This window comes from Phyllosticta citriasiana, assembly GCF_038021145.1.
Source record: "Phyllosticta citriasiana strain CBS 120426 chromosome Unknown IWZ02scaffold_15, whole genome shotgun sequence".
In the NCBI taxonomy this organism is placed as follows: domain Eukaryota; kingdom Fungi; phylum Ascomycota; class Dothideomycetes; order Botryosphaeriales; family Phyllostictaceae; genus Phyllosticta; species Phyllosticta citriasiana.
In genome coordinates this window covers 123992-151137 of record NW_027117292.1, presented here as the reverse complement: position 1 = coordinate 151137, position 27146 = coordinate 123992, and the positions used below count along the sequence as shown (strand labels likewise).

Sequence of the window (27146 nt, the reverse complement as noted above, 5' to 3'; positions counted from 1 at the left end):
TGGCCCATCAACATCACCGAGAGCAAAAGTCTCCTTCATGCTGCAGTTATCGAGACCATGTTTCAATGGATAGGAGGTAAGGATCGGAAAACGCGATTGCCCTTGACATAGGCGAGAGGCGCAGGATGAGGGTTGAGAGTCGGGGAACGGTCGACGGGAGGGAAGACGTCTAGTTGCGCCCCCACCTCGGCAACCCGCTTTTTCCTTCCCGCGAGCTGCCAACAACATCTGGTCCGTCCTTCATCCACAACTTCACACACTCCCCATTTTCCATCCTTCAAAGCTTCGATAACCTTTATTATTTCTCAAAGTCTCTGTTCGCAACAGTCAATGTCGTTGAATATGGCTTTGGGTTTGCAAACCCTTTCACCGATGCCAAGCCAACGATTTTCCATTTCTTGACCCATGGATCTCTTTGACGGTCTACCGTACTCTGCCAGCCAGTCATAGGCACAGTTGCTTTTAAAACATAGTCCTGCGGTGAATTCCCAGAGATCAAGTGTCTTGGGAGTAAGAGAGGGTCCAGCCAGCCACCAGCTTGTTGCAAATTTCTTGTTTCTTGTTGCCAAATTCTCCCAACGTCTTTCAATTTCGCCTCCTGTCCTTCCTTTGACCCTTTGCCATAGAATCTCTTCGCTCTTCCTCTTTCTTGACATCATGCGCGTTTCTGTCTCTTCAAAATCTACCCACCTCTTTGGCATTGATCCTGAGCGTCAAGGAATCCGCTCGCATCAACGAGCTTTTTCATCTTTCTTCTATCCCAAAGTCCGAAACTCATTCTAGCTGCGAAAAAGCAGACCTTGATGTGCAAGATGTCCTTCTTGCTCTTGTCACCTCGCGCCTCATCGGAAGCAGCTCCCTATTGGTCTGGATGTCGCTTTGGCTTGAAAGTGCGCGCTGCCTACTAGGCCCTAAAGACGATATCGATCGCTTTCAGAAGACCTAGGATTTTTGTTCCTGAGAACTTGCTGGCCATTCCCTCTACTCAAGAAATTTCACAAAGACACAGAGAAACCCGTTTCCCAAGAAATGCCAAGAATACTTCATTTGATGGCTGCAAAGAATCCGCTCCAAAGTCTCTCCAAATCTGATGATCAAAATTCACACGACGTCGATTGTTTGGGTGGCTTCCAGAATGGTGCCATGCAAGCCGAAGTGCCGCCGAACAAGAGATGGCGGTGTTCAGTCATGTTTACTGCCTCTCCTAGATATTCTGCTGAATGCTCGTAGATCACATCTCTGCAGCTTCACTCTCTAGCCTCCGGTTCACCCACACCGGATTATCAAGAAGCCGACTACGCTTCCGGTGATTGAATGCGGTGTTCTGGCACGTTTGTTGTCAAACCTGCACCATCACCTCGACCCCACTCACCAAACCCGCTCATTGCCTTCTGTTCACTTCACATCAGACTCCAGTGTGGCTGTGGCACTTCGTCGCTTAAACACCAAGGAGACCTTGCATTCACTGCCGTAAGTGCCTGCCAAGAACTGGCTCTCATCCTCATCCCCTCGCCCTGTTTGGTTCTTCTGCGCAAGTCTCACCTGAGACCGAACAGCGCTGACTCCCGCATCCTCTAATTTGTATGTCTTGCTCTTTTGATCTTCCTCAGCGACGTGTTGCGATTGTCGTTGGACACAGCTGACAAGACATTGGTGGCGCTCCAGCCGATAGCCTGCACTGGTGTCGCATAGGTACGCCTTGTTGCACCACGTTCGAAAGACTTGGAGGGACTAGCCAAGCTCGCGAATGATACCGGTCATCTCTTGCCCGAAGTCCGACGAATTTTTGAGCCCGGCGGTGGTCATCGCAACGGCCATTTTGTTGTGCACCACATTTTGTTGTGCACCACATTTTGTTGTGCACCGAGCGACGAAAATTAAGAGCTGGGCTGCACAATGTCTCAAAGAAAACCTGGCCCCCGCATGCGGGCTATTACCAATATGGCGCCTGGTGAGTCCAGTTCGTTGTCGCGACAGAAGACCCTCTTTCCACTGGGAGACTTGAACAGCCTTGGCCGAGTCTCCAGATGAGAGCACCGCCTTCTGTTGTTGGACATTGCTGCTCCTCGCTCGAGTTCGGCGTAGTACTGATCTCTTTATTTTTCAGAACCCTCTGCGTCTTCGCGTGGTGGGGATATGACTTCGACAAGCAATGCTTTGCCCAAAGAATTGATGCCGAACAACGATGGATCTGCCTCTTCTCCCGAGCCAAGTGAAAAGTCCCCGCCAGAGTCTCCAATTTTCCAGGACAAAGATGATCGAGGTTTCTCTGAGGAAAGGTCGAGCGCCCCGAAGGAGCTGGCTGAGGATGCAGGAGGAAGTGAATATCGTGAGAGTGCCGACGAACATTCTGAACACAGCAATTCGGAAGAAGAACACTCCGACTGGGAATCCGAATCAAGAGCCGCGACTTCGAAAAACCGCACCAGGATCAAGTATGGCCCAGACCACAATGCTGGTCTTCCCGTGACGGGAGCGAGTCATCAGAGCACCGCCGGTCAGTCTGATGGCCATCTTGCTGGTCTCTCCGTCGCGGGATCTAGCAGTCAGAACGCTGCTGACCGCAATGATGGCCAAAATGACGAGGAAGAAATTCTTCTTGGGCGCGACACGCCTCAGCATGTCAGATGCCTGCCCTGGCGCACGAAGAGTCGTATCCCCAAGCGGACGCTCATCACCTGGGACGGTAGGTCTCTGTCTGGCTTTTTGCAGGCGGATTTACTGACAAAAATTAGCGGAAATGTACACACATTCGTTATTGTCGTTGCTTTGGGTCATGGAGACCTATGACTACCCCATTCCGTGGCCGGAGTTGGCAGCTATTGTGAATCCTGGAGCCACTGGGGAGGCTTTCAAGCAGGCCATGGTCAAGCTGAGGAATCGCAGACTTACAGAGGGACTGAAAGTGCCGCCGCCGAGGCCCAGCAAAGATCACCCGCGCCACCAGTGCAAGTTGGAGCTGGCGGAAATGATGCGTGCCGCGGGAATGAATCCTGAACCTACAATCCCTGATTATGGAAGTGGTGTTTTGCGGACGACAGATAATCCCTATGTCGCCGAGCTTCGTGAATCTACCAGCCATACCGACGCACGACGCCCCGCGCAACGCTCAAACAGGAAAATGTCTAGCCCAACCAGCCAGTTGTCCCAGGTGAGTTCTTCCACTTCCCCTCGTCAAGCTCTTCGCCAACGCAAACTCTTCAGTGCGACAGTGAGTACGAGAATCTAGCCCTTGAAGACTCTCAAGACTTCTCGGTCATCCATTCACGTTCCCCCACTTCTACTCCGCAGTCACCGCACCCTGCAATCACCACCAGCCCCGAACGGCGTCTGATATTCGTGGCACACATCGGACCAGAAAAGTGCATTGCTACTTCCAATCACCCAGAGCAAAAGCTCGTCTCTGACGTTGCCAACAACGTGGTCAAAGGCCGCTTCGCCAAACCGTCAGGCCCCAATCTGATTTTCTTCCTTGACACGGTCCCTTCGGAACTCAGCACCGAGGACTTGGAATTCTTTCCTGAGAAACTCAGTCCGGAAACCACAATGGCGCGTCCAAAGAAAGGCTCGACGAAGAAGGCTCAGCAGAAGCGCAAGCGCAGCGTTACGAGCTCGGGCAGTCCCCTTCAATCACCAACGTCGCCGCCAACCAGCCCGGGACCTCTCACAACCTTTGATCTGCATCACACGAAGCGTTCCAAGCAAAATGAGGGCAAAGCTGATGCCGGCCCAAGCTGCCTGTTCCCGGAACAACGTGAACTCGCGTCTGACCTCCACAAGAAGCATTCCAAGCAGAATGAAGGCAACGCGGATGCTGGCCAAGACTACCCGGTCCCGGAACCACGTGAGCCCATCCCTGGAACCAAAACGTCTTACTCCAGGAAGCGCAAGGTCGATGACACGAATTTGGGAGAGATTGATCCTGCGGCTGAAGCCGAAGAGATGTTCAACCGGGCCCACGCGACCCCGATGGATATGTCTTTCCGCCCTCCTCCTTTTGTCGACTTGTCAGACGTGGGCATGTCCTCGCGCCAGAACCTCAACATAGGACTCTTGTACTCGCCGACTCGCCAGCCTCATGGTCATATGGATAGTTCCTTTGACAACAACATGATGAAGGCAAGCAGCAAGCAGTCGATGGCTTCTATGTCAGAGTTGGACATGGACATGGACCTCGACATGAACGCCAGCACGGATACTGGAATAGGCATAGGAATGGGAATGGGAATGTCGTCTGCTAGCTTCAACTACGCGGACCAGCATGGCCGCCATCAGGACGCGGGCTACCGTTTCGGCTACGAGGGTCCATTCATGGGTGCCTGCTCCAACTTGGACTTGACCCTCGATAGCGTCACGTCTGAACAGGAAATGGCTCTCTTGTCCAGCACCTCTGAGTGGCGCTCGAGCACCAGCGCCTTTGATGGCTGCCCTACCGAACGTCGCCTGGGCGGTCTTCCACCATTCCCCTGCGACAGTGACCATGCTCATCTTGATCAGCACGGCCAGGCGTTCAAGGACGAGCATCTGCGCCACAAGGATCGGGGTATGCTGAACGACAACACGCTCAAGGAGCCTGCCTTTGATCCGAATGCTTACGCCGACGAGGAGTTTGCTCGCATCGACTGGCGGGACAACAGCGAACAGCCAGATTCGTAAACAGCGCCCCGGCTTTCCAGTCTTGATTACCTTCTCATGTCAAGGTTTTCATCGCTCGCTCTCAACAAGTGGGCTCTTCTTGAACCGCAGGGGTTGCCTCGGTTCATTTCCTTTGACTGTTTCTTTCTTCTTCGACGTGCCCTTGGCCAATCAAGTGCACCTTCCATTCAGTTTCACTTTGCGTTCGACTTTGACTTTTCACTCAGCCTTCTTCAGCTCTGCTCTGCGACTTTCGACTTACCGAAATCCTCAGGTTCAGCGCCAGAACAGGCAATTGCGTTGTACATTGCCCACCAACACAGCCCGGGAGTTCCGTTTGACAGCAGCATGGCAATTCTCTGCCTCCATCTGTGGACAACAACGTTCTTCACCGTGGCACCATGATGTCGAAAGCCAGCATCCATGGACACCGGACATCCATCACCAGGCCATTACTGCTTTTTCCACAGGACCTCGAGGGCGCAACGGGCAGGCTTTGTTGCGTTGTTTCTTTTTGCAATGCCCAAAATTGCCGACTAAGCGGTCCATGGCCTGCCGACCTTCTGCTTTCGGCTCCTTCTCATTCTGCACGACTAATCCCTTGCTTTACTTTACGGGACCTTTCTCTTTGCTTTTTCGGATTGATGATTCCACGGCACGACACCTTGCCTGTACTGGTTGCGCTGCTACTCGCTCTTCGTGAGTTTCAGGCTGGCAGGAATACGGAGGCTGGCGCTGACCATTTGCTTACTTCTTGCTTTCTCCTTTCCTACTCGGTCCCTTTTCTGTCATGAGCCCAGCGCATGGGTCGGCTGGCCAGTTTATTCAAGTGCTGATCAGCCCTCGGGCTGGCTGGCCAGTCAATTTCTGGGACTCATGAGACGGGCACGACACTGGGACACTGCGATGATGCGTTTCATGCTTGCTGCGTTAGATAGAAAAAATTCAAAAGCCTTTGGCACCAGCGGTGGCTCTTGTGGGATCAGTGATGATAAGGAATGTTCATGTAGCTACGACAAAGGCTGTGTCTGATCAAAGCCATTGTTCTTTCTCGAGACCATGCGGCCGAGTCTCCAGCTGGCCAGAAGCGATTGCTCCGGCAACGTCTCAAACCTGCGAGCGCTGATTGGATAGCGAAACTGCCCCGAGTCATGTCCTCGGGCCAGTGGAGGCGGCGGAGAGCCATCATTGGAACTGCCTCGGTCCATGGCCATGATTGAAGGTGGCAGGACGCAGAATTTTTGATAATATCCAAATCTGGAGCTGGACAGGAGCACCACGGCAGATAGCTTGTGGCGGTTTGGCAGCGGAAAATTTGGCAGCGTGGCTGTAAGACGGCACCGGAAGAGCCGCAGGACTGGTCAAAGCTTGCTACATGTACGCGGTGCTTTGCCTCCTGCAGAACGCGACGATTCTGCTGTGGTGGAAATTAATGGGAAGCAGACTGCAGAGCTGTACATAGATGTACTCAACTACAATGCTGATCGATGCTAAGGAGCCAAAGAGCAGCACTGGAGTCGGGTGTCTGGTTGACGACTAGCGCGACCCCGGTGCGATGCATCGTTGTGACGCACGGACCCCTCAAACTTCACGTCTCGAAGATTCCGTTCTTAGGTGACTTAGTTTTTCATCACCACCGCCGCTTCCTCCTCCTCATCCGCACACGCTTTGTTCAGGTCTACTTAGACTGCTCTATCAGGTGCTCAAGACTTGACTGTCATTGTCGCCATTTCAATCTCTCTTTCGAATCGAACACCTACTTCTCCACTTCCTACCATGCAGCGCATGCTCACCTCGAGGGCGCGCGCCTCGGCCGCCTCTTCTCTCAGCACCAGGAGCTTCAACCTGACCCAGCAGAGGTTTGCGCACAAGGTATGGAAACTTCATTGGCGCATTGGCTGCAGGACTGGTCGAACTTTGCAAAAAAGATCTGCTTGAAGCTGACACGACTACCAACAGGAGCTCAAGTTTGGCGTCGAGGGCCGTGCTGCCCTGCTCAACGGTGTCGAGACCCTGGCCAAGGCCGTTTCCACGACCCTCGGTCCTAAGGGCAGGAATGTCCTCATCGACCAGAGCTACGGCTCTCCCAAGATCACAAAGGGTACGGAATGACGGGTGTGGATTACAAATTCTAGGCAGATTCTGACGGCTCTACAGACGGTGTGACTGTTGCAAAGTCCATCTCCCTCAAGGACAAGTTTGAGAACCTGGGCGCCAGGCTCATCCAAGATGTCGCCTCCAAGACCAACGAGGTTGCCGGTGACGGCACCACGACCGCCACTGTCCTCGCCCGCGCCATCTTCTCCGAGACGGTTAAGAACGTTGCCGCTGGTTGCAACCCTATGGACCTGAGGAGAGGTATCCAGGCCGCTGTCGAGGCCGTGGTCGAGTACCTCCGCGAGAACAAGAGGGACATCACCACCAGCGAGGAGATTTCGCAGGTCGCCACCATCTCGGCCAACGGCGACCTCCACATTGGAAAGCTCCTCTCCAACGCCATGGAGAAGGTTGGCAAGGAGGGTGTCATCACCGTCAAGGAGGGCAAGACGATTGACGACGAGCTCGAGATCACCGAGGGTATGAAGTTTGACCGTGGCTTCATCTCGCCCTACTTCATCACCGACACCAAGTCCCAGAAGATTGAATTTGAGAAGCCCTTGATTCTCCTCTCTGAGAAGAAGATTTCCGCCGTCCAGGACATTGTCCCCGCTCTCGAGGCTTCCCAGCAGCTCCGTCGCCCTCTCGTCATCATTGCCGAGGACATTGAGGGTGAGGCTCTTGCCGTCTGCATTCTGAACAAGCTCCGTGGCCAGCTCCAGGTCGCCGCCGTCAAGGCTCCCGGCTTTGGTGACAACCGCAAGTCCATCCTTGGTGACTTGGGCGTTTTGACCAACGGCACCGTCTTTACCGACGAGCTTGAGCTCAAGCTCGAGAGGCTCACCCCCGACCAGCTCGGCTCCACCGGCTCCATCACCATCACCAAGGAGGACACTGTCATTCTGAACGGCGAGGGCAGCAAGGACGCTGTTGCCCAGCGCTGCGAGCAGATTCGCGGCGTCATGGCCGACCCCACCACCTCTGACTACGAGAAGGAGAAGCTCCAGGAGCGTCTTGCCAAGCTCTCTGGCGGTGTTGCCGTCATCAAGGTCGGTGGCTCCTCCGAGGTCGAGGTCGGTGAGAAGAAGGACCGCATCGTCGATGCTCTCAACGCCACCCGCGCTGCCGTCGAGGAGGGTATTCTGCCCGGTGGTGGTACTGCCCTGCTCAAGGCTGCCGCCAACGCGCTCAAGAACGTCCCCTTCGCCAACTTTGACCAGCAGCTCGGTATCTCGATTGTCAAGAACGCCATCACCAGGCCCACTCGCTCCATTGTCGAGAACGCCGGTGCCGAGGGCAGTGTCGTCGTTGGAAAGCTCATGGATGAGTATGGTGCCGACTTCAACAAGGGCTACGACAGCGCCAAGGGCGAGTACGTGGACATGATCTCGGCCGGTATCCTCGACCCCTTCAAGGTCACTAGGACGGCTCTGGTCGACGCTTCTGGCGTTGCCTCGCTGCTGGGCACGACCGAGGTTGCCATTGTCGAGGCACCCGAGGAGAAGCCCGCTGGCGGCATGCCTGGTGGTGGCATGGGCGGCATGGGTGGCATGGGCGGCGGCATGTTCTAAGCTGCGTCGCTCGGCTGAGTGAATGAAGAACAAAAAAGCGTGTTTCCTCCATATACCCCCGCGCCGCCTCATCCTTCTCCCTACTACCCATGTAGTCTCGTCATGTTTTCGAGCTTGTCTATATACACATGCACACACTCCACTACCCTCTCCTCTCCCCTCTCTGGATGGATTTTTCGATGTACTTGGGCATTGCGGAGCGGGGAGTAATAGCTGTACGATATCTAAATAGCAAAAAAGAGATTGAATGACCTTGGGGCTCTGGTCATGCCATGTGATGTCATGCGGAGTGTTTGTGCAAGTCTACGTCGAATTCTGCTGCCTGCCCAAAAGATGCCGCGTGGCAGTTTTCCAGTGTCAGAGAGGGAGGTAGCCAAGCGTGATGCCTGGACGGGCGGACGCTTTGACGACGTCTGGCAGTGGGTGGCGGTGGGTGGCAGGGTAAGCGCCCGGAAATGATGGTGGAGCGTACAGGTGGTCAAATCATTTTGGATTTGCACCGGGGCAAGCGGCCTTGTTTACCGTGCTGCCAAGATGGGCCGAAGTGGTGGGCTGCCCTGTGGGTGTCCAGTGCCCCTCTACCCTAACCTAACCCTACTCCCCAAACCTCACCTTTACCACCACCACCATCATCATCTCTCTCTCCCCCTCGACAACGCACTCCTGCGCCTGCCCTCATGTGAGTCGACTCCGATGCCGAACTGCTCCAGCTTCGATGCATCCTGGCCCACACCTCGACCAGCGCATCCCTAATACCAGCTGTTGCTGTCGCTGACGGTTCCGCCTGATAGCACGCTACAAATTGACAACCGCCCACAACACATCCTTTTCTCCGTTCAACCATCGCAATGGTGAGTCTCAATGCTGCGACCGCTTCTTGCTTCATCTGCTAACGTCGCTGCGTCGCTGCGCCCAGGCCTCCTCCGGGTTCGTCTTCTCGTCCCCTACCTTGCCCCTCCACCCCCTCAGAGCTGCGCTTGCGAAGGTCCGCAGTCGCCATCGCAGCCATCCGCGAAGCGCCATCGTCTAGCGCAACCCTCGCTCGCTTTGCCCCGGGACATGAATGCTGACGATTGCTCCTTGTAGTGTTTCGGTCGCTCCCGACTGCGTCTCGGTCTTCAACGACCTCAAGCTTGGCAAGGACCTCAAGTGGATCGTGTACCAGATTGCAGACAACGGCAAGGAGATAGTGGTTGAGAAGACGGAGAAGAAGTCGAGCGAGACGGAAGAGGAGCAGTGGAACAAGTTCCGCGAGTTCCTGCTCAACTCCAAGACCAAGAACAAGGCCGGCGTGGAGGGCGCTGGTGCGCGGTATGCCGTCTACGACGTCGAGTACGCGGCGGCCGCAAGCAACTACGGCGAGGGCACGAGGTTCGTTGCCAATTCTTTTTCCAAATTTTTTCTTTTCCTGGTGCCTCTGTTTACACCATGCCTTGGCCAACGGCCGGAGCCTCTGCTTGACTCAGGCCGCTGCCCAGACGACCCCCAAATCGATTGATACTAATGATGCCTCAGGAACAAGATTGCCTTCCTCTCATGGATCCCCGACACCCTCGCTCCCTGGGTAAGCCAGCATTCGCCCCGCATTCCTATCCCCCACTACACACTGACGACTTTCCTTTACTGCAGCCCAAGATGGTCTACTCGTCTTCCAAGGATGCCCTGAAGCGCGCGCTCAACGGCATCGCCGTCGACATCCAGGCCAACGACGAGGCCGACATTGAGTACGACACCATCCTGAACCACGTCTCCAAGGGTCGCTTCTAAGCGACCGGTGGCGTGCGCTCCTGCGGCTGCGGTTCCTCCAGTTCCCTTTTGACTCCCTAATTCCCCTCCCGCCTTCCGCTGACCTTTCTCGCGGATGATGAACTGGCCTCTTTTTGGTGTGCTTTCTTGAACAGCAGCAGCAACAGTGGCGGCAGTGGTAGTAGCGACGGCGGGCAGGGCACAGGACATCCAAAGAAAGTGGTTTATAGCGAATCGGAATTGTTCTTCTTTGCACTACTTCTTCTTTGTCTCTCGCGCAGGGCTGGGGGCTGGCTAAAGCGGGATGGGGCCTGTGGATCGAGGGTTCATGTGGGCGATGGGATGGTTTAGAAAGGAAAAGGGGAAATACCTGTTGGCTTGGGAGGGTGGTGGGGGATGTTTTAGACCGCCTCGTCAACGTGGCGAATGATTTCAGTGGTAGCAAAGTCTTGCCTACCTACCTACCTTTCGTAACGCATCTGTCTTGCTTTACCTCTCTTTCTACCTGGGAGAGGACCCCGATTATAGATTGACCTCCTGATTACCAAGTTGTCTTGCCTGCTCGCCATCTGATCTCTTTTGGAATTGATAACCTACCCACTGACGACCAGGAAACATTTGAGTCTGAAGGACTCGTGATGTGACACCCAGCTGCCATGGACAACGAACACAGGCGCTGCTTTCTCTCATTCCCCCATTTTCTCGAGCTTCTGACTCCCCGTCGTCACTGCCGCCCATCGGTCAGGGGCAAGTGTATACTATAATGCAGCTAGACTCAGGCAGTCGTTTGTATAAAAGAGATACGAGGGCGACGACCAGTTGGAGTGTTTGCATTGGTTTGTCGATTTTGAACTGAAAGTAGATACGCTGATGCGCAGGTCTCCCCTCCTCTCTCTCATCTTCAGCGGCATGAATACGCCTTTGCTGTCCCCATAATCCTATTCGCTCGCTCGCTCGCTCGCCGCAGCATTCATTTCTCACGTCTCTCTTGATCCTCAACACCATGCCCCGCTCTCCCGACTGACTACTATCTCGACTCTTTCTCCCACGCCCCCTTGAACACTCCCGCCATGCGCCGCGCCACGGCCTCGTCCTTGACCCTCTGCGCCAAGAAACCCTCCAAATCCGCCCAAAAAGCCTCACTCTTGACCACATCCTCACCACTGACCACCGGCTCCGCCAACGGGACCTCCACAGCAGGCGACGCAACGCGCTCGGGCGTTGATGCCGACGCCGCCGCCGCAGCAGCAGCAGCAGCAGCAGCCGCTCCCCCCATAACCATGACGCCGAACTCGACCTCGGCCGCTGCTTCCTCGCCCAGCACGTCCTTGAGCGTCTTGGTGTCGCCGACGGGCTTCTTCTTGTACAGCAGCCGCACCTTGTCGACGGGCAGGCCCGCCGCCGCCGCGTACGCCGTCTTGAGCGCGTGCATGGACGTGTGCGGCGGCTGCGGCGCAGGCAGCGTGAGCGACGGCGTCGAGGGCGACGGCCGCGTCGGCTTGAGCGTTACCGTCGTACCGCCGCCGCCGCCGGCTGCGTTGGCGGTGGCATCGGGTGTGCTCGTGGTTGAAGGTGATGCGTCGGCGCTGGGGCGGGCGCGGCGCAGGCGTGGTCCGGAGGCGGGTTTGGGGAGGATGAACTGTGTATGGCATTGGTTTGGTTAGTGTCTTGCGTGAGCGAGGGTTGTGGGGAGGTGGGTGGCTCGCACGGCTGGTTGGGCTGGGTACTCGCGCGCGTCGACGACGTGGTCGGGTGAGATGCGCATGGGGCGCGCGTCCAGCGCGGAGAGGAATTGCTTTGCGAATGCGAGCTCAGTCATGACGGCGTAGAGCTCGTAAGATTTCGAGAGGACAGAGTCGAGAGGAGGAGGAAGAAGGAGAAGAAGAAGAAGAAGAAAGTAGAGAAGCGTCGTCGGCGAAAAGCAAGCTATTGTAAGCTTACCTAGGTAGTTCCTGGCATGGTGTTGATTGAGGGCCCTGCTCACCGCCTAGCTTTTGCGAGTCCGTGCGCCCAAAATTTCCCATAGCAAAAACCAGGTGCGTCCATCTGCTACACTTTCCCTCGCTCACGCATTCCACATTTTTCGCGCCACCATGGGTCCCTCGCGCCGTCTCAAGCATCAGGGCATCCCGGCCCCTTTTGAAGGCAAATCTGCCAGCCGCAAACGCAAGAGCGCGCCCGAAGCGCCGGCGCCCGCAGTCACCAATGGCAAGAAGAAGCGGAGGACGTCCGAGGCCGAGGACGCGGCCGTGAAGCCGGTGAAGAAGGCCAAGGCAGACATCCAGAAGTTCGCGCCAAAGAAGAGCGACGTCAACGGCAAGGCCAAGGGAAAGCAAGACGTGAATGGCAGTGCCAAGGGCAAAAAGGCAAAGGAGCCGGAGCCGGAGCCGGAGTCGCAGAGTGAAGACGAGGACATGGACGAGTGGGAGAGCGCCGAAGAGTCTGGCGAGGAATCGGCCAAGGGCGGCTTCGACGCGCTGGGTTCCGACGACGACGACGATGACGACGACGAGTATGACGACTTATCCGACGACGTGGTGGACTCGGACAACGAAGCAGGCGGAAAGCAGGCCATGTGGTCGGAAGACGAGGACGACGATGCCGACATAGAGGAGCAGCTCACGGCAGCCAACATTGAGGGTCTCACGCGAAAGCTGGACATGCAACGAGCCCAGGAGGAGGCCGAAGCACAGGCTGAGTTGGAGGAGGCGGCGCTGCAGACCAACATTGCGGGCGACAGGCCCAAGGTTCTCCTGGACGACGACGAGGATGAAGACGGCCCTTCGAGACTTGCTCCGGACCTCCAGCTGCTCAGGACCCGCATCTCCGACACCCTGCGCGTCCTGACAGACTTTCAGAACCTGGCTGAGCCCGGCCGGTCAAGAGCAGAGTACATTGCTCAGGTGCTCAAGGATATTTGTGCGTACTACGGATACTCGCCGTTCATGGCGGAGAAACTTTGGGGCCTTTTCCCTCCCAGCGAGGCCTTTGCCTTTTTCGAAGCCAACGAGACGCCCCGTCCCCTGGTCATCAGAACAAACACCCTCCGCACACACCGACGTCAGCTCGCCCAGGCCCTCATCAACCGTGGTGTGACTCTTGAGCCCGTTGGAAAGTGGTCGAAGGTTGGCCTGCAAATATTCGAAGCCACTGTCCCCATTGGTGCCACCCCCGAATATCTTGCTGGTCACTACATCATACAGGCCGCGTCCTCTTTTCTTCCCGTCATGGCTCTCGCCCCTCAGGAGCATGAACGCGTCCTCGATATGGCATCTGCCCCTGGTGGAAAGACGACACACATTGCGGCGCTCATGAAGAACACGGGATGCATCTTTGCCAACGATGCCAACAAGGACCGTGCCAAGGGTCTGATTGGTAACATTCACCGCATGGGCGTCAAGAACACGATTGTCTGCAACTACGATGCGTTGGAATTCCCCAAGGTCATTGGCGGCTTTGACCGCGTGCTGCTCGATGCGCCTTGCTCGGGTACCGGTGTTATTGCCAAGGACGCCTCTGTCAAGACGAACAAGACTGAAAAGGATTTCATGCGCCTACCCCACTTGCAAAAGCAGCTTTTGCTCCACGCCATTGATTCGGTGGACCACGCGTCCAAGACGGGCGGCTACATTGTCTACTCGACGTGTAGCGTAACGGTCGAGGAGAATGAGCGCGTCGTGCAGTACGCCCTCGAGAAGCGACCCAACGTCAAGCTCGTCTCTACGGGTCTGACGTTTGGCAAGGAAGGTTTCACTAGCTTCCAAGGCCGGCAGTTCCATCCCAGCTTGAAGGAGACGAGACGTTACTATCCCCATGCGTACAACGTCGACGGTTTCTTCGTGGCCAAGTTCAAGAAGACGGGCCCTACCCCTGCCAATGCTGTTCTCGCTGAGAATGCCAGCACAAAGGCGTCCAAGGGATCAAGCAAGAAGGCTGCGGACGAGACGCCGGGTGTCGCTGACCACGCTCCCATCACTGAGGAAGAGCAGCAGGAGGACGACTTTGCCAGCTTTGATGACGAGGAGGATCAGATCTACATTGAGCGGAGCATCAAGCACCAGCTCAGGAAAAAGGGCAAGAACCCCAAGGCGGTGTTGGGCAAGAAGGGCAGCGAGAAGGCGGCAAAAGACAAGGAGGCTGCTAGCAAGGAAAGCAAGAAGCCTGAGAAGGAAGCTGCTGAGGAAAAGCCCAAAGTAGAGGCCAAGAAGTTGGAGTCGAAGTCGAAGCCCAAGGGGGGAGCGGCGGAAAAGGGCAGCAGCAGCTCGAAGGATTCCGCAGAAGCAAAAAAGGCCAAAAAGGACAAGAAGAAGGGAAGGAAGTCTGTTTAAGATAGCGTTTTCCATCATCACCAAAAGTACCTACCTACCTACCTACCTACCTACCTACCCACCTGCCTGCCTACCTACCTACCTACCTACCTACCTACCTACCTACCTTCCTACGCATGGAATTGTTTCTGTTATGAATCCCCAAAGCAGAAGGGATGCACGGGCGAGTGGAGAGCGGGCGTCACACGCTGCTGGGTGGGTCCAAGCTGAGGTGACCGGCTCCGCCGCGTTGAAGCCGACGACGGCCGTGCAGGTTTTGGAGAAGGACGGGAAGCAGGGCGACTCTCTGTTTCTCCTCACAATGGCCGCAGTCAGATGTTTTCGCCGTGGCCCCTGAGTCTGACCTGACGACTGGACCTGAGACCTGAGACCTGAGACCCGACGGGGGGTGGCGGGCTCAGCTCAGCACACGCAGCACAGCACACGCACACACAGCGCATGCACATTGGAAAAAAGCAGCGACGTCATCCCGTGCGAAATTTCTAGACACCGACCTGGACCACAAGGACCCGAAGCCCACCCACTGACTGCACTGGACCTCCAGGCCCAGCCAGCCCTTTCGCCCGTCTGGTCTGCATAGGTACAGTAGCACACGCACACCTGAAAAGCCACACTGCCCGTTTCGAAACGCCTCGACTTTTTCCGGCCGCCCACATACCTTACCGTACCCGGCCAACCCCCCGTCGCAGAAATGCGGACCTCCAAGTCGAGGTCCTCGACCTCCAGGTACGCTGCAGCAGCATCTAGACCCTTTCCTCCCCAGCATATGCCTGCCGTCCCATCCGAGATGCCTCCGCCAATATTTTTCCTCTGTGATCCTGTCGTCGTCGTCGGCCTTCTGCGACCCCCACGCTTCGACAATGACAACTCTGCTTCTCTCCCCAACGCCCACGACTACCACCACCACCACCACCACCACCACCACCATCATGTAGCTGGCTAACTCCGGCTACTCAACAGCCGTGACAATACCAACAATGCCTTCAGCGCCGACCCGGGCGCGCGCCCGCTCCTTTCCGAAGACATGCCCTCGATCCCCGAAGACGCCATCGACCTGTTTCCGCGCAAGCTTGGCCCGCGGATCTTGTGGCTGCCGTCGTCGCAGGCCATTCTGAAAAAGGGCCCCATGGTGCGCATGGCCGAGGCCGAAGCCATGCGCTTCGTCCGGCCGCGCACAAAGGCCCCCGTCCCCGAGGTGTACCAGGCCTTTGTCAGAGACGGCATCGGCTACATTCTCATGGAGCGCATGCGAGGATTGCCGCTCGAGGAGCGCTGGAAAGACTTGGACCCGGCGAGGAGGGAGAAGGTGGTTAGTGAGCTGAGAGAGTATGTGCAAGAATGGAGGCAACTGCGGGGTGAGTGGTTCGGGACGCTGGCGGCAGGGAGTAGTGCAGCGGTGGCAGAAGAGGCAAACGCAGAAACAGAAGCAGGGGCAATGGAAGAAGAGGAAGGAGAAGAGATGGATCTCGACGAGGATGATGACGTGGATGATGCAGAGAGCCCAGTGATATACACGCCAGGAGTAGGTCGCGGCGGGCCTTGTGAGGACCTCTGCTTCAAGCACCTCTGCCTGGCGTCACCTTCAGGTTCCGAATCCGGGGGCTCCAGAGGTGGCGGAGGCTTAGGTGACGTTGATGGCAGCGAACAGCGGTACGGGCCGTACCGCACCAAATCCGAGTACAATTCCGGGGTCGTCAAGGTGCTGCGTAACTCGCGGCCGCAGGGCCACCTGTCGGGCGCCGACCAAAAGCTGGCCGCCCGCATCCTGGCCAACGACGGCGAGGACAAGGTGTGGACGCACGGCGACTTCATCCTGGCAAACATACTCGTCGAGGTCGACGAGAAGCCCAAGCCCCGGCGCCACCCCCTGGCCAATGGCACCAGCTGCGACGACGACAGCAACGATGACGGCAATGGCAATGGCGCCAAAAACTCAAACGCCAGTAACAATCTGGACACTGCTGGAGCTCCCGACCCAGGCGGCATCCGCGTCACGGGCATCCTCGACTGGGAGGCCGCCGGCTTCAGCCCCACGGAGCGCGAGTACTGCGAGGCGCGCAGCAAGGTGCGCGAGCGCGACAAGGACTGGCGCGTGGCGCTCGACTCCATGTTCGACGCCGACGTGCGGGCCAAGTGGCCGCTGTGGCGCGAGATTGACTGGGCCCTCGTCGCCCACAGCATCCTCTGACAGAGACGGATGCGCTCGATGGAGCCTGAGGATCTGGTTGCCGTCGTTGGCAGATAGGGGTGAGAAGGAAGACAGACGGGCAGAAACGACACCACTGGTCTTCTACTCTCCTCCACCCACTCCTTGCTCTGTCATCGTCATCTTCGCTATCGTCGTTTCCTGTCCCGCCTTGCGCTCTCCTATCCACATTTCAATCGACCCTCTTAACCAGTCCAGCCTTGTTGAACTCTCGCTCGCTCCCTCGCGGATCAAACTTCGCACAAACCCATCACTCACACCATGCATACACCTCGCCGCCGTCACAACCATCATCATCTCTTCAATAACTGGAAGTTTCGAGAAAAGGAGAAGATTAGAAGGATAATTTGTCATGCTTGACACCCATCCATATCAAGCGATACACAGTTGGTGAAGAAGTCCATAATCAAGGAGTAGAAAGAACAGCAAGACATATCAAATCAAATTATCCACCACAATCACAATCATCTCAATATCGCCATCTTTTCAGGGGAAAGGAACCAAGAAGAAGGGAAAAGGGAACAAGAAGAATCAATCAAAGCAGAGGCGTTGATCAGAATCTGTCGGACTTTTCCTTTCTTTGACTTAGCGGCAGTGTTTTTGGGAGGGAAAGGAAGGACAAGAAAGGAAGGAAGGAAGGAAGAGAGGAAGAAAGTGGTGCAGCACGGCAGGGACTACTACATACATACATACCTGTATAGATAGACACTTCCCAAACAAGAGTCTGTCTGACAAAATGCATCATCCCATTTCAATATGGCACACATACGTGTTGCTTCTTCCTCTTTGATTATGTGGTGGTTCGTTCGTGTGGGTGTGTGTGTGTGTGTGTGTGGGGGGGGGGGGGGGGGGGGGGGGGGAAGGTGGGGATAGTAGTGGACCGGCGGAGATGCACGGGTCTTGCCGTCCGTCCTCGTGCCCCGTATTCCTTCCTTCCTTCCTCGTATCATGTGGAGTGGATGGGTGGGTGGGTGGGTGATTAGGTGGAGTTATGGATTAGCTTTGTAATTCTTCTTCTATTTGTATTCTATTCAAGAAAGAGGAGGTTTTAGTCCGTGAATCATGTCCATGCCGCTAACCTTTATAATGGCATAGTATTAATGCATATCGTTAACGCTCTCCCTATGCATGCCGCTACTTCATTAGCTATCTATCTAAGTGCTTACTCACTAGATACACCTATTAAACATGTCTAGACTCATGAATAAGTAATATTAGTCTAACCGGCTCCATAGTAATTAAATGACTAGCTATTATTATAGACATAGTGCGAGTGCTAGCTTAGGTAGTCTATAAGTGCGTTAGTTACTTTATAAAAGATAATGAGGCGCTAGAAGGATCCAAGTACTATGTAGAAAGCTAGATGGGCATGTGAATTCTGTTATGCTATAGACATGTGTGATTAAATGGTAGGTGATTTAACCTATCAGTACTAGGCCATGGCTCTATTAGTAGCACATGCTAGCCACCACTACTGCTTACAGATAGGTTAACATGTGGGAAGCCTCCCTCCGCGTGTCACATAGGCAGCTAATAACATGACACCAGTAGATGATTCCACGTCATGCACGCGCTATCACTTTTATCGCACCTCCTATATGTATAAATGAAAGCACCGTCTTCTGCTCTTCCTCCGCCCTCTCTCCTCTCTATAGCTTAACACGGCACCGCAAAACCAGGATAAGCACGAATCCTCCCATCTCCTCATTCCAACCACACAGCATTAGCACAGTCCCCACCATCCTCGACTTCAATCTCAACCTCCGCCACGATTTTCGCATCCACAGCCAAACCACCACATATGAGAAGCCGCCGAGGGGATGCACAGCGGCGTGGCGCGGGTATGACTTTCTTGTCGAGGTGTTACTGCTATCAGATAGACTTGGTGCGAAGGCAAAAGATGCAAGAAATAGAGAAACTGATAGGGAGTGTCTGCCGGCAGCGGAGACAGAAAAAAATCCGGAAAAAGGAAAAGAAAAGAAACACAGATTGTGTGGAGAAATGCGCATAGATACAGCCTTTGAAAACGCGACCCAAGCTCTTCACCTACCAGTCGTTATACACTACCCCTGGCCATGACACCACTACACCCTGCTTTTCGCTGCATCCTGTACAAAGCCGCGGCCTTACACGGCCCACACTACCGCCGATCTTGTTCAGACCTCTGAATCCTGCAACAATCGCGCCGATGAGAGCGTATCACACGTCGATCTTGATTCTGAAAATTGTACAGCGATACCAAATGCACCTGTGAGAAAGGCTCTGTATGTGGGAATAAGGGGGCAGCGCTGGTCCAGTGGTCCCACCACGCTCCGGCGCGTTGGATGTCCATATGGAACCCTGCGGTCGATCGGACGCGTATGTTAGACCGCTTACGACGACTTTGGCGGCAGCGCGTCTACCAACTATCTTCGCAAAGTTGCTGAACCTCTTTTTCAATGGTGCGGTCAACTTTCTAGACAGGCGTTGGTAGCCACTAGTGTTGACTTGGTAATCAAGTCTCTTGTGAAGGCCAAGAGGTGGTAGTGTCGCGGAAAGGAAAGCATCCAGTCAATGTAGTGATTTCCCGGAATTTCCCTCTTCTGGGTCGGATCCTGGGGTAGGGCCGACGATTGGAAAAGCTTGGTCGACAACATTGTCAGGGCGTCCAGGTCGTCCTGCATCAACGCGTCCTCGTCCAAGCCCGCCAATGACTTTGCCACGAACTGTACATGGCTACTGCATGGTTTTGTCCCAAGCCAGTCGTTTCCCCGCCTCGGGTCTGCGTTGCTTAGTATAGAGCTGTGTTACTCTCCCCGCATGGGCTGCCCCTTCATTGATCGCTGGCCAGGACGTGATTTGATTGGTTTCAGAGACTTCCAGCTGTCGGCAAGTGGGCCGGCGGGACGGCAGTTGCTGGTACTCGCTGCCGTGCTTCAGTTGTGGATGTTTCCTGGCATCAGTTGAACGACGGGAGCTTGTACGACTAGAAATTTGATCAAGATAAAATCACCTACCCTGACAAGACTGCTTGGAAGAAGCTTGAGTGATGTGAAGATAAATCGAGCTTCAAAAGCTATCCCGGGCAAGGATCCATCGTCCGCCTCGTTTTGGGGTATCTATACAGGTCCATTGAGTCCTCCAACAAGAACCATCGCCAGCTGGCTTATTCCTCCTCTGATCCTTTCGAAGTTTCCGGGTCATCAGATCCACCTGATTTCGCAGGACCGTTTGGTGCCTCAGCCTCCGCACAAGCCTTCTCCTCCGCCTCCCGCTCCCTCTGCGCCCTCTTCTCTGCGTCAAACTTGCGTTTCGTCACCACGGCCTGCGCAATCTGCTCGCCAGGCCCGTCGGGCGTGAGCAAGTTGAGATTATTCATGGCGTTCAAGGCCGCTGCACCACCGGCATTCTTCTTGCTCTTAGCAGCCCCGACGCCCATTTTCAGATTCTCGAATCCCCAGCCTGTGAGATACACCGCCTGCTTCATCTCCTCCCTGCTGTCGCTAGGCACGTCCTCATAGGTTATTTTGATGCCGACGCCGCCCAGGAGAGCCGCGAGCTTCGTCTTGGCCTGAGAAACGTCTTGGAAATTGTCGTTCTGGCGATTTTCGTTCAAGATCGGCTTCCAGAGCTCCAACATCCACTCGCGAATGCGTGCCTCGCCATTTTCAGGATCGTCCTTGTAGATGGCGCCGACGTACGCTTCGAAAATGTCGGCCTCGATCTTTGGCCACTTGCCCGTGCGCTCGATGCCAGGAGTGGCATGGACTACCTTGGACGGAAAGTTGTATCGTTGCGAGTATTCCCGGAGTGTGCTATTGCAGACCAGAGCCTCGCGCATGGTGGACTTTTGTCCCGCCGAGTAGTGGTCAAAGTCTTTGGCAATGACTTTGGTTGCTGTGAAGTGGAGAACAGAGTCGCCGAACCACTCAAGTCCTTCGTAGCATCGTGAGTGCCAATCTGTCTGTCCGTCGACTGATGATGAGTGAATGAATGGCAATTTGCGGAGCTCTGGGTCTCTGATCTCGGGAAGCGGAGGTAGAGGCCAGCGAGGTTTACTGGAAGAATTCTGTGACTTTTGGCCTTTGCTCCGACCCTTGTCGTGATTGCTGCCACTTGGAGGGTGTCTTGACCTGCCAGAGTAGTCATAGTTCGCCGTCTTGGGACGATGGGAAAAGTCGTTCTTCCTGTGGGGATGATTGCCGTGGCCGTGGCCGTATCCGCCAGTTCTGGGATTCCCTTCCACGCCAACACTTCGGCCATCTGAAGCTTTGTGCTTCTTGTTGTAGCTGGGGTTGAGGTCTCCGCTGCCGTCAGCGCCATTCAACGGCCGCTTCAACTGAGACGAAGCCATGGTGATCAGCGTCCAGAAATCTCGTGCGTCTTATATCTCTTGCGAAGTACAAAGTGAAGAGATGTCGGGGCAGGCAATTCTGCTGAGTTTGAAGAGTAATTTGGCTTCTCAAAGCTCCAGAGTCAGCTGTCGAGAAAAAATCAGGAAAATGTCAAATGATAGAAGGTTGGCGAAGAAGGCGCGTCCAATTTGAGTCCCGCAGGCCGGGGTCGCGATTGGACGCTTTACCGTGCTAGGAATCGCTCCCGCAGAGCGGTGACGCACGGCAAAAAGTCCACGCCCATCACCACCGCGCGAGCTTCAGGCGATCCGACATTGAGCAGCGAGCGTCGCCGTCCACAAGTCACCATGACCGTCCCACGCCATCGCATTGTTGACCTGATGAGGGTAAAGCCCCACACCCGCCGCCGTCTTCTCCCCCACCTCTCTCCCGCAATAGACGACAGTGCGGCCAGATTCCAGATTCCAATCTATATCCAACGTGCCGCGACCTTGCCGTACCTGCGCTGACCCTGCCCTCACAGGCACAATGCAAAGTATTCAACAATGTCTTCAACCCCGAGGGCCAGCGCATGGGCACCAGTGTGCTGCGCAAGCGCCTCATCGGTCCCTCGGTCGCATCCTACTACCCGCGCAAGGTCGGCACATACCAGGACTTCAAGAAGCTGTATGAAGGATGGGAGAGCATTGATCTCGACGAGTTCGAGCGCGAGGAACATGTTGCTGGGTACGTCTTCTCTGGTCTCTGGTGTCTTTTTGAATATTGGGGAAAGTGGTCTTTGAACAATGCCATTGACAATGATGTGCAGCCGCAAGGCCCGTGGAAAAGGTGCACCAAAGAAGAAGCGGACGGCGCCGGATTTCAAAAAGGGTGGCAAGAAGAAATAAAGGTTCTGCCCGAGTGGCGAGGCGTGAGAGGTGTTATACCAAAGACGATTGGGAGAGCATGTGCACTGGCGTTGATATGGTTCGTCGTTCGTGGGCACGGGATGCAGCATCGGGATCTCCGTGTGTCTCTGGAAAAATTCACAAAAGTTTCCCTGCTAAGTTCGATCCACCAAATGTAAAGTACGGTGATAGTGCAGATTCCAACGGTAAGATGTTCAAGAGATCCTTGACCCAAATACCCAGACTCCATTTACCCTTTCCTACCAGAAATGCCAACCAGAGCTATGCAAAATCACAAAGCTACTAAGCCTTCTCCGTGAGCTCTTCCGTCACCTTTTTACCCTTCGTCGTTTCGGTTCCAGGAGGCATTTTGAGGGTTCCGAAAACCAAACCACAAACGCCAACCACGCCCGCACCACCGACAGCGTAAGCAAATTCACGACCCGCCCACCAGTATAAGCTGCAGAAGATGAGCGGTCCCAGCGAACGGCCGAATTGTCCTGTGCCCAGTCAGTGGTCGTCCAAGCAAAGGTAGAACGAGCTCTTGCTTACCCCAGCTGCGGTGGCTTCCCAAACGTCCACCACGCTCGTCATCAGCTGCTTCAAAACTACTCAAGCTGTTCAAACCCGTAACTACTGTAGCGCTCGTCACGGCCAAACACGTAGCCGCCGCATACAAGCCCCCTTGCGTCGTGATCCTGCCAAGAAGCAAGAATCCCACTGCGCAGGCAACCACGCCCGTCTGCACAACGCGCAGCGGGTGGAGTCTACGTGTAACGCTGCCCTGAAGAATCGATGCCACGAGGCCAATGTAGCCCAACAGACGACCAGATTGCTTCTGATCGTAGGAGAAGAGGTCGTAGGTCATGAACGGCAACGAAAACTCCATTCCCGAGAAGAACAAGATGAAGATGAAGTGCGTGAAGTTGAGCAGCGTGTGCGAGTTGGTCCGGACACGACGCTGGGCAGGCTTGTCCGCCTTGTCCTTGTTCGCGCCGCCGTTGGCAGACGACCCCTGCTCGGGTGTCGCGGGGAGCGTTTCCGGCAGCGCCAACCACAGGTACACGGTTTCGGTGACGATGAGAAACAGCGAGAACCCCGCCGCCGTCGCAAATGGGTTCGCGGCGACGGTGGTAATGCTGGACAGCCAGGCGCCGAGCGCGGGGCCAAAGGTAAAGGCGATGCTGAAGCAGGCGCCGACGAGGGCCATGGTTGCGCCGCGCTGCGTGTGGTCACTGATATCTGTCGCAATGGCTGTCGCGAGCTGTACATTGCCCTCGCTCAGCCCACCGACAATGCGGGACGCCAGAAATGTGCGGAAATCCGTCGCTGCAACCCACAAAGCTACGCTGAGGATGTTTCCAACCATGCTCCACAGAAGCGCTGTGCGCCGGCCGTGCTTGTCCGACAGCTTGCCAATTATAGGGGAAGCGATGGCCTGGAGGAAAGAGAACAGCGAGCCGAGAGCCCCGCCCAGAAGCACAATGTCGTAGCGGTCATTGATGGGTTTGGAGAATGCATTCTTGTAAGCGTTGAGTCCGGCGAGGATGCGGTTCAGGACGGTGTTTGAGGACGAGTATGTGGCTTCGTGGTCGCGATAGAATTCGAGAAGTTTGGGAAACAAGGGGAGGATAAAGGTAAAAGAAATCTGCAGGACCGTTGGTCAATCTATGGATCTAGAAAGAAACAGAGGGGCGATGTCTTACCAGGTCTAATAATAGAGAGATGAAGAGAACGCGCAGCACCTTTCGCCGCAATTCCGGGGTAACGGGTGGTGACGCCATTGTTTTGGTTGTCGTGTAGGGGCGATGCGCAGCACCAAAGAAACAACAACGAAGGGAAGAAGTATGGGGGTAGCAGGGAGTGACAGAAGAGGACCAAGATGAAGAGTGAGAAGAAGAAGAAGAAGAAGAAGAAGAAGAAGAAGAAGAAGAAAGACAGCGTGTCGTGAGCAGTGTCGAAGCGAGACATAACCGGGGATGTGTGTGGTCAGCTTGGCCGACGTTTCGAGACGCGGTCATTGGCCAACAGCCCATCGAAATCCATGTTGCACATCCCGTTACCTCCGGCCCGAGGCTCTCCATTGCGGACTTCCGAGAGGGGTTGCCCTGGAAATAATATCAATCCCAACCTCATCCTTTGCTTCGCCATGTACAAACGCTTTCTTCGACATGGCCGACAAGTCTGAAGCCAGGGCAAAGGCCATGCGCGCCATCCAACAGGGCCTGTTCGATCGGTACGCCAACAATATGCATTTCCTTCTTTTGGAGACAGCGCTCACACCACGACCCACAGCTACGAGCTGATCGTTGCCCAGCGCCCTGCAGACCATGTGGTTCGTCTGGTCCAAGCAGTCTCACCACAACGGCATCAGCGGGCGGGGATCCGCTAATTCTTGGCTTCCGCTGACAGGACTTTGACCGTCTTGTCATGTCCAAATTGAGGCTGCTCGACGCCGCTTTGGACGGCTTTTCCCAGTACGAATTGACCGTGTCCAAGGAATTTTCCAATCTTAATGATGTCATGCATGGTGGAGCTTATGGTGTTGTTTTTGGTACGTGTTCTTCGCTCTGCCGGGGGGCCCTTACTGACTGCTGCCTTCAGACATGGCAACTACATCTGCTCTGAACCCCTTGGCTAGGCCGGGTTTTTACTTGTATGTGCCAGTTCCTTCTATTCTGTGACTTTTTAGTTCTCACACTCTCAGCTTCATGGGCGGAGTGACCCGCGTCCTCAATATCTCATATCTACGAGGCGTTCCAATTGGCACTGTAGTCCTGCTCTCGTCTAAGGTCATTCAGATTGGCAAGAAGATGGCCATGATCAAGGGCGAAATGACCTCTCTCGATGGAAAAACGATTTACGCGACAGCTGAGCACCATAAGGTCAACGCGTTGCCAAATCCTCAGCATTTGGAGTATCGAGTGCCTTGGGACGACGAGGTCGAGGCAGAAGTACAAAGACAAGACAAGAAGGAAAATGCCACAAAATTATAAGGTGGCGGAGCCTTGCAACAGAGTGCGGTTTTGAGCCAATGCAGGTATGCACCTTCTCGTTTGCTGCACCCAGGATAGCTCGCTTCTTGGGTCATTTTTGTAAGCGAGATTTCAGTCATGGGTGTTTCCTTGGACACCTCAAGGTTTCCTTAGCTACCGCTGGTCTTACCAATGTATGGTCCGCAGCTTTCAGCCCACAGAATCGAAGCCAATGATCTGCGAAGAATGTAGGCTTCAACTCGGTAATGGAAGATGGGTGGTGGCAACAGCCGTCGCTGGAGGAGTGAGGGTAAATGATTATCTCAGCGGGTGGCTCAGCCGGCCACGGTGGTCAAGCTCTGGAGCCTGGTTCCTGGAAAAAAGAACCTTCATTGAATGGATGCAGTCCGATAGCCCGTCGATACTTTGGCTACACGGTATTCCTGGCTACGGGAAGACACATCTTGTTTCACTAGTGATCGATCACTTTTTCAAAGTCGAATCTTGCACTTCGCCCAGGGGTGTTTCCGCATTCTTCTACTACGCCAGAAGCCTCAGCGAATCAGAGCGTTCCAGTCTCGAAGAAATTTTGAGATGTTTTCTCCAAAAACTTTGGTTAACGGCAGTAGATGGCCCGATTCGGGAACCTATTGCCACCATGTACGAAACGAAAAAGAGGGAAGCAGATCACACCCCATGCGATCCCGTAAGTCTTTCTGTCGAAGAGTGCGTGGCTCAGATTATTTCCATACTGGACCAGACCCCAGGAATCAAGGTCATCGATGCTCTGGACGAATGCGACCCCTCTCAAAGACATACAATTCGAGGAGCTCTGGATGATGTTGTTCGACAGTCCTCAAAGCCAATAATGATATTCGCTTCTAGCCGAGACGACCAGGATATTGTAAGAAGAATGGGGCATGCAAGAGAGGTTTTTATCAGCGCAGTGGACAATGATAACGACATCGGAGACTCTGTGGCCACAGAGGTGGAAGCGCCGTGGAAAATGGCAGAATTTTAGGCGGCTCTGTGTCCGCAGAGTTACAGAAGGAAATTATAAAAACCCTCATCAATGGCTCTAGCGGAATGTGGGTTTCAATTGTTCCTGAAAACGCAGATCTCAATGCTGACTACTCCCAGGTTCCGGTGGGCCACTTTGCAAATACAGAACGTCTGTAATCAACAGCGCTTCAAACTTGAGTCCGACGTCCGCGAAGAGCCTGGAAAGCTTCCCACCTCGCTGAAAGAATCATATCCGGGGATTTACGAGCAAATTCTCAATTCTGGTCCTCACAGCAAGAGGCTTGCTTAGGAAGTCTTCTTCTGGATCATCTGCCAACGGGAGCCGTTGACGTATGACGTCTTCTTTGCAGCAATATTCGCTGGCCATCAGGTAGAGGAGAGTATTAAGATATCTGATGTTCTCAATGTCTGCTGCAATTTGGTGGTCCAGGACGAAAAACTCGGCGTGTTCCGTTTCGCCCACTTGATCGTTTTGGAATTTTTGTCGAATCTCACGGGAAACTCGCCCACCAAGGTCAACCGCATTACCACTACTAAGGCTTGTAGGAATGACTGGAGCGCCTGGAATCGGCCGGAACGAATTCCACCCAAGAAGTTCGAAACCTATTCAGTACGGCACCTATTTAGCCATTTGCGAGTCGTCATTCAAAGCGAATGGAAAACCGATGAGGAAACCAGGAATCTTATGAGAGAGCTCTCGAAAGCTGCTTCTTCCAGCAGTTATCTCTCGAAACGTCTAAATTTTGGCTTGCATGCAAATTTTTTATTCTGGGAAAAGCCTTTGTCATTCCAAGTGGGAATCGTTGCCGCTGTACAGAACCTTCCATCGTTGGTTGAATTGAATTATCAAGAGGGTTCGATGGAGTTTTTCCCACGACAGCAGCTACAATGCCTCAAAATCTCTGCGACAAAGGGGCATCTGGATGCCTTCAGGTATTTCCTGAAGCATTTCAAGTTCAGTGCCGCCGACCTTGCGGCAATACTGGCGGGAACTTTTCATCCGAACATCCTGTCTGCTTCAATTTCCTTCGATAATTTGCCATTTCCGAAGGTAATCGCCCACGCTTGCCTCAACTCATGCCTCTTTGGCATGGACCTGTTTTACTGCATCCTTTATCTGGATCCCAACTTTGAGGAAAAGCTGACGTTGAAGTTCAAAGACTATGACAACCTTTGTAATGAGTCGAGAGATGTCCCAGAAGCTTGGGGTATGGCTCTCATGCAAAATGACATTCAATTCCTCAGGAGTCTATTGATTTTCGCAGACAACTTCGAGGGCTCACGATTCGAATCCGAGGCGTACTCAGATGAGGCCATCATGCAAATATGCCCTGCGCGTACACC

The 27146-nt window shown here is 54.7% G+C and overlaps 12 protein-coding genes across 12 annotated transcripts; 8 read left to right on the top strand and 4 right to left on the bottom strand.

Annotated features, from left to right (window-relative positions):
* Positions 1–1737: 1737 nt before the first annotated feature.
* Positions 1738–4846, top strand: IWZ02DRAFT_85526 (uncharacterized protein). The gene is made up of 4 exons (XM_066771317.1): positions 1738–1951; positions 2108–2686; positions 2736–3151; positions 3205–4846. The coding sequence occupies exons 1-4, from the start codon at positions 1897–1899 to the stop codon at positions 4654–4656; spliced, it is 2502 nt and encodes an 833-aa protein (XP_066618906.1). The 5' UTR covers positions 1738–1896; the 3' UTR covers positions 4657–4846.
* A 1321-nt stretch (positions 4847–6167) lies between these two features.
* On the top strand, positions 6168–8606 carry IWZ02DRAFT_85382 (chaperonin Cpn60/TCP-1 family). The gene is made up of 3 exons (XM_066771315.1): positions 6168–6507; positions 6595–6736; positions 6793–8606. Exons 1-3 carry the CDS (start codon positions 6412–6414, stop codon positions 8301–8303), a joined length of 1749 nt encoding a protein of 582 aa, XP_066618905.1. The 5' UTR covers positions 6168–6411; the 3' UTR covers positions 8304–8606.
* A 370-nt stretch (positions 8607–8976) lies between these two features.
* Positions 8977–10321, top strand: IWZ02DRAFT_85391 (cofilin). Its single transcript, XM_066771316.1, has 5 exons — positions 8977–8982; positions 9095–9154; positions 9220–9674; positions 9819–9867; positions 9933–10321. Exons 3-5 carry the CDS (start codon positions 9367–9369, stop codon positions 10068–10070), a joined length of 495 nt encoding a protein of 164 aa, XP_066618904.1. The 5' UTR covers positions 8977–8982; positions 9095–9154; positions 9220–9366; the 3' UTR covers positions 10071–10321.
* A 755-nt stretch (positions 10322–11076) lies between these two features.
* Positions 11077–11868, bottom strand: IWZ02DRAFT_384693 (cell-cycle control medial ring component; the record flags this gene model as incomplete). Its single annotated transcript, XM_066765354.1, has 2 exons — positions 11077–11688; positions 11758–11868. 2 exons carry the CDS (start codon positions 11866–11868, stop codon positions 11077–11079), a joined length of 723 nt encoding a protein of 240 aa, XP_066618903.1.
* Positions 11869–12063: 195 nt separating this feature from the next.
* Positions 12064–14489, top strand: IWZ02DRAFT_461592 (cytosine-5--methyltransferase NCL1). The gene has a single exon (XM_066768224.1). The coding sequence runs from the start codon at positions 12143–12145 to the stop codon at positions 14375–14377; it is 2235 nt and encodes a 744-aa protein (XP_066618902.1). The 5' UTR covers positions 12064–12142; the 3' UTR covers positions 14378–14489.
* A 912-nt stretch (positions 14490–15401) lies between these two features.
* On the top strand, positions 15402–16565 carry IWZ02DRAFT_436407 (uncharacterized protein; the record flags this gene model as incomplete). The annotated part of the gene is made up of 1 exon (XM_066766524.1): positions 15402–16565. One exon carries the CDS (start codon positions 15402–15404, stop codon positions 16563–16565), a length of 1164 nt encoding a protein of 387 aa, XP_066618901.1.
* A 1582-nt stretch (positions 16566–18147) lies between these two features.
* Positions 18148–18916, bottom strand: IWZ02DRAFT_85328 (uncharacterized protein). Its single transcript, XM_066771314.1, has 2 exons — positions 18832–18916; positions 18148–18691 (listed from the first exon to the last, which is right to left on the bottom strand). Exon 2 carries the CDS (start codon positions 18590–18592, stop codon positions 18233–18235), a length of 360 nt encoding a protein of 119 aa, XP_066618900.1. The 5' UTR covers positions 18593–18691; positions 18832–18916; the 3' UTR covers positions 18148–18232.
* A 1016-nt stretch (positions 18917–19932) lies between these two features.
* Positions 19933–20601, bottom strand: IWZ02DRAFT_368274 (ribonuclease III domain-containing protein; the record flags this gene model as incomplete). The annotated part of the gene is made up of 1 exon (XM_066764373.1): positions 19933–20601. A coding segment is annotated over one exon (669 nt), but the record flags the coding sequence as incomplete, so codon positions are not given.
* A 663-nt stretch (positions 20602–21264) lies between these two features.
* IWZ02DRAFT_384646 (mitochondrial 37S ribosomal protein mS33) lies at positions 21265–21804 on the top strand (the record flags this gene model as incomplete). Its single annotated transcript, XM_066765348.1, has 3 exons — positions 21265–21303; positions 21441–21643; positions 21726–21804. 3 exons carry the CDS (start codon positions 21265–21267, stop codon positions 21802–21804), a joined length of 321 nt encoding a protein of 106 aa, XP_066618898.1.
* Positions 21805–22107: 303 nt separating this feature from the next.
* IWZ02DRAFT_384944 (major facilitator superfamily domain-containing protein) lies at positions 22108–23588 on the bottom strand (the record flags this gene model as incomplete). Its single annotated transcript, XM_066765371.1, has 3 exons — positions 22108–22304; positions 22357–23452; positions 23511–23588. 3 exons carry the CDS (start codon positions 23586–23588, stop codon positions 22108–22110), a joined length of 1371 nt encoding a protein of 456 aa, XP_066618897.1.
* Positions 23589–23975: 387 nt separating this feature from the next.
* On the top strand, positions 23976–24800 carry IWZ02DRAFT_471780 (HotDog domain-containing protein; the record flags this gene model as incomplete). Its single annotated transcript, XM_066768901.1, has 5 exons — positions 23976–24040; positions 24100–24157; positions 24217–24358; positions 24409–24460; positions 24512–24800. The coding sequence occupies 5 exons, from the start codon at positions 23976–23978 to the stop codon at positions 24798–24800; spliced, it is 606 nt and encodes a 201-aa protein (XP_066618896.1).
* A 46-nt stretch (positions 24801–24846) lies between these two features.
* On the top strand, positions 24847–26170 carry IWZ02DRAFT_85255 (uncharacterized protein). Its single transcript, XM_066771313.1, has 2 exons — positions 24847–25867; positions 25920–26170. Exon 1 carries the CDS (start codon positions 24976–24978, stop codon positions 25798–25800), a length of 825 nt encoding a protein of 274 aa, XP_066618895.1. The 5' UTR covers positions 24847–24975; the 3' UTR covers positions 25801–25867; positions 25920–26170.
* The last annotated feature ends 976 nt before the right edge of the window (positions 26171–27146 follow it).

Excerpts from the sequence above, each read along its gene's own strand:
- IWZ02DRAFT_85382 (XM_066771315.1), top strand. The coding sequence starts at position 6,412 with ATGCAGCGCATGCTCACCTCGAGGGCGCGCGCCTCGGCCGCCTCTTCT. Across the intron at positions 6,508-6,594 it reads AGCAGAGGTTTGCGCACAAG|GAGCTCAAGTTTGGCGTCGA; the intron begins GTATGGAAACTT and ends GACTACCAACAG. Across the intron at positions 6,737-6,792 it reads CTCTCCCAAGATCACAAAGG|ACGGTGTGACTGTTGCAAAG; the intron begins GTACGGAATGAC and ends ACGGCTCTACAG.
- IWZ02DRAFT_85526 (XM_066771317.1), top strand. The coding sequence starts at position 1,897 with ATGTCTCAAAGAAAACCTGGCCCCCGCATGCGGGCTATTACCAATATG. Across the intron at positions 1,952-2,107 it reads TATTACCAATATGGCGCCTG|AACCCTCTGCGTCTTCGCGT; the intron begins GTGAGTCCAGTT and ends TTTATTTTTCAG. Across the intron at positions 2,687-2,735 it reads GACGCTCATCACCTGGGACG|CGGAAATGTACACACATTCG; the intron begins GTAGGTCTCTGT and ends GACAAAAATTAG.
- IWZ02DRAFT_85391 (XM_066771316.1), top strand. The coding sequence starts at position 9,367 with ATGCTGACGATTGCTCCTTGTAGTGTTTCGGTCGCTCCCGACTGCGTC. Across the intron at positions 9,675-9,818 it reads AACTACGGCGAGGGCACGAG|GAACAAGATTGCCTTCCTCT; the intron begins GTTCGTTGCCAA and ends ATGATGCCTCAG. Across the intron at positions 9,868-9,932 it reads CCGACACCCTCGCTCCCTGG|CCCAAGATGGTCTACTCGTC; the intron begins GTAAGCCAGCAT and ends CCTTTACTGCAG.
- IWZ02DRAFT_85328 (XM_066771314.1), bottom strand. The coding sequence starts at position 18,592 with ATGCGCATTTCTCCACACAATCTGTGTTTCTTTTCTTTTCCTTTTTCC.
- IWZ02DRAFT_85255 (XM_066771313.1), top strand. The coding sequence starts at position 24,976 with ATGGTCCGCAGCTTTCAGCCCACAGAATCGAAGCCAATGATCTGCGAA.
- IWZ02DRAFT_461592 (XM_066768224.1), top strand. The coding sequence starts at position 12,143 with ATGGGTCCCTCGCGCCGTCTCAAGCATCAGGGCATCCCGGCCCCTTTT.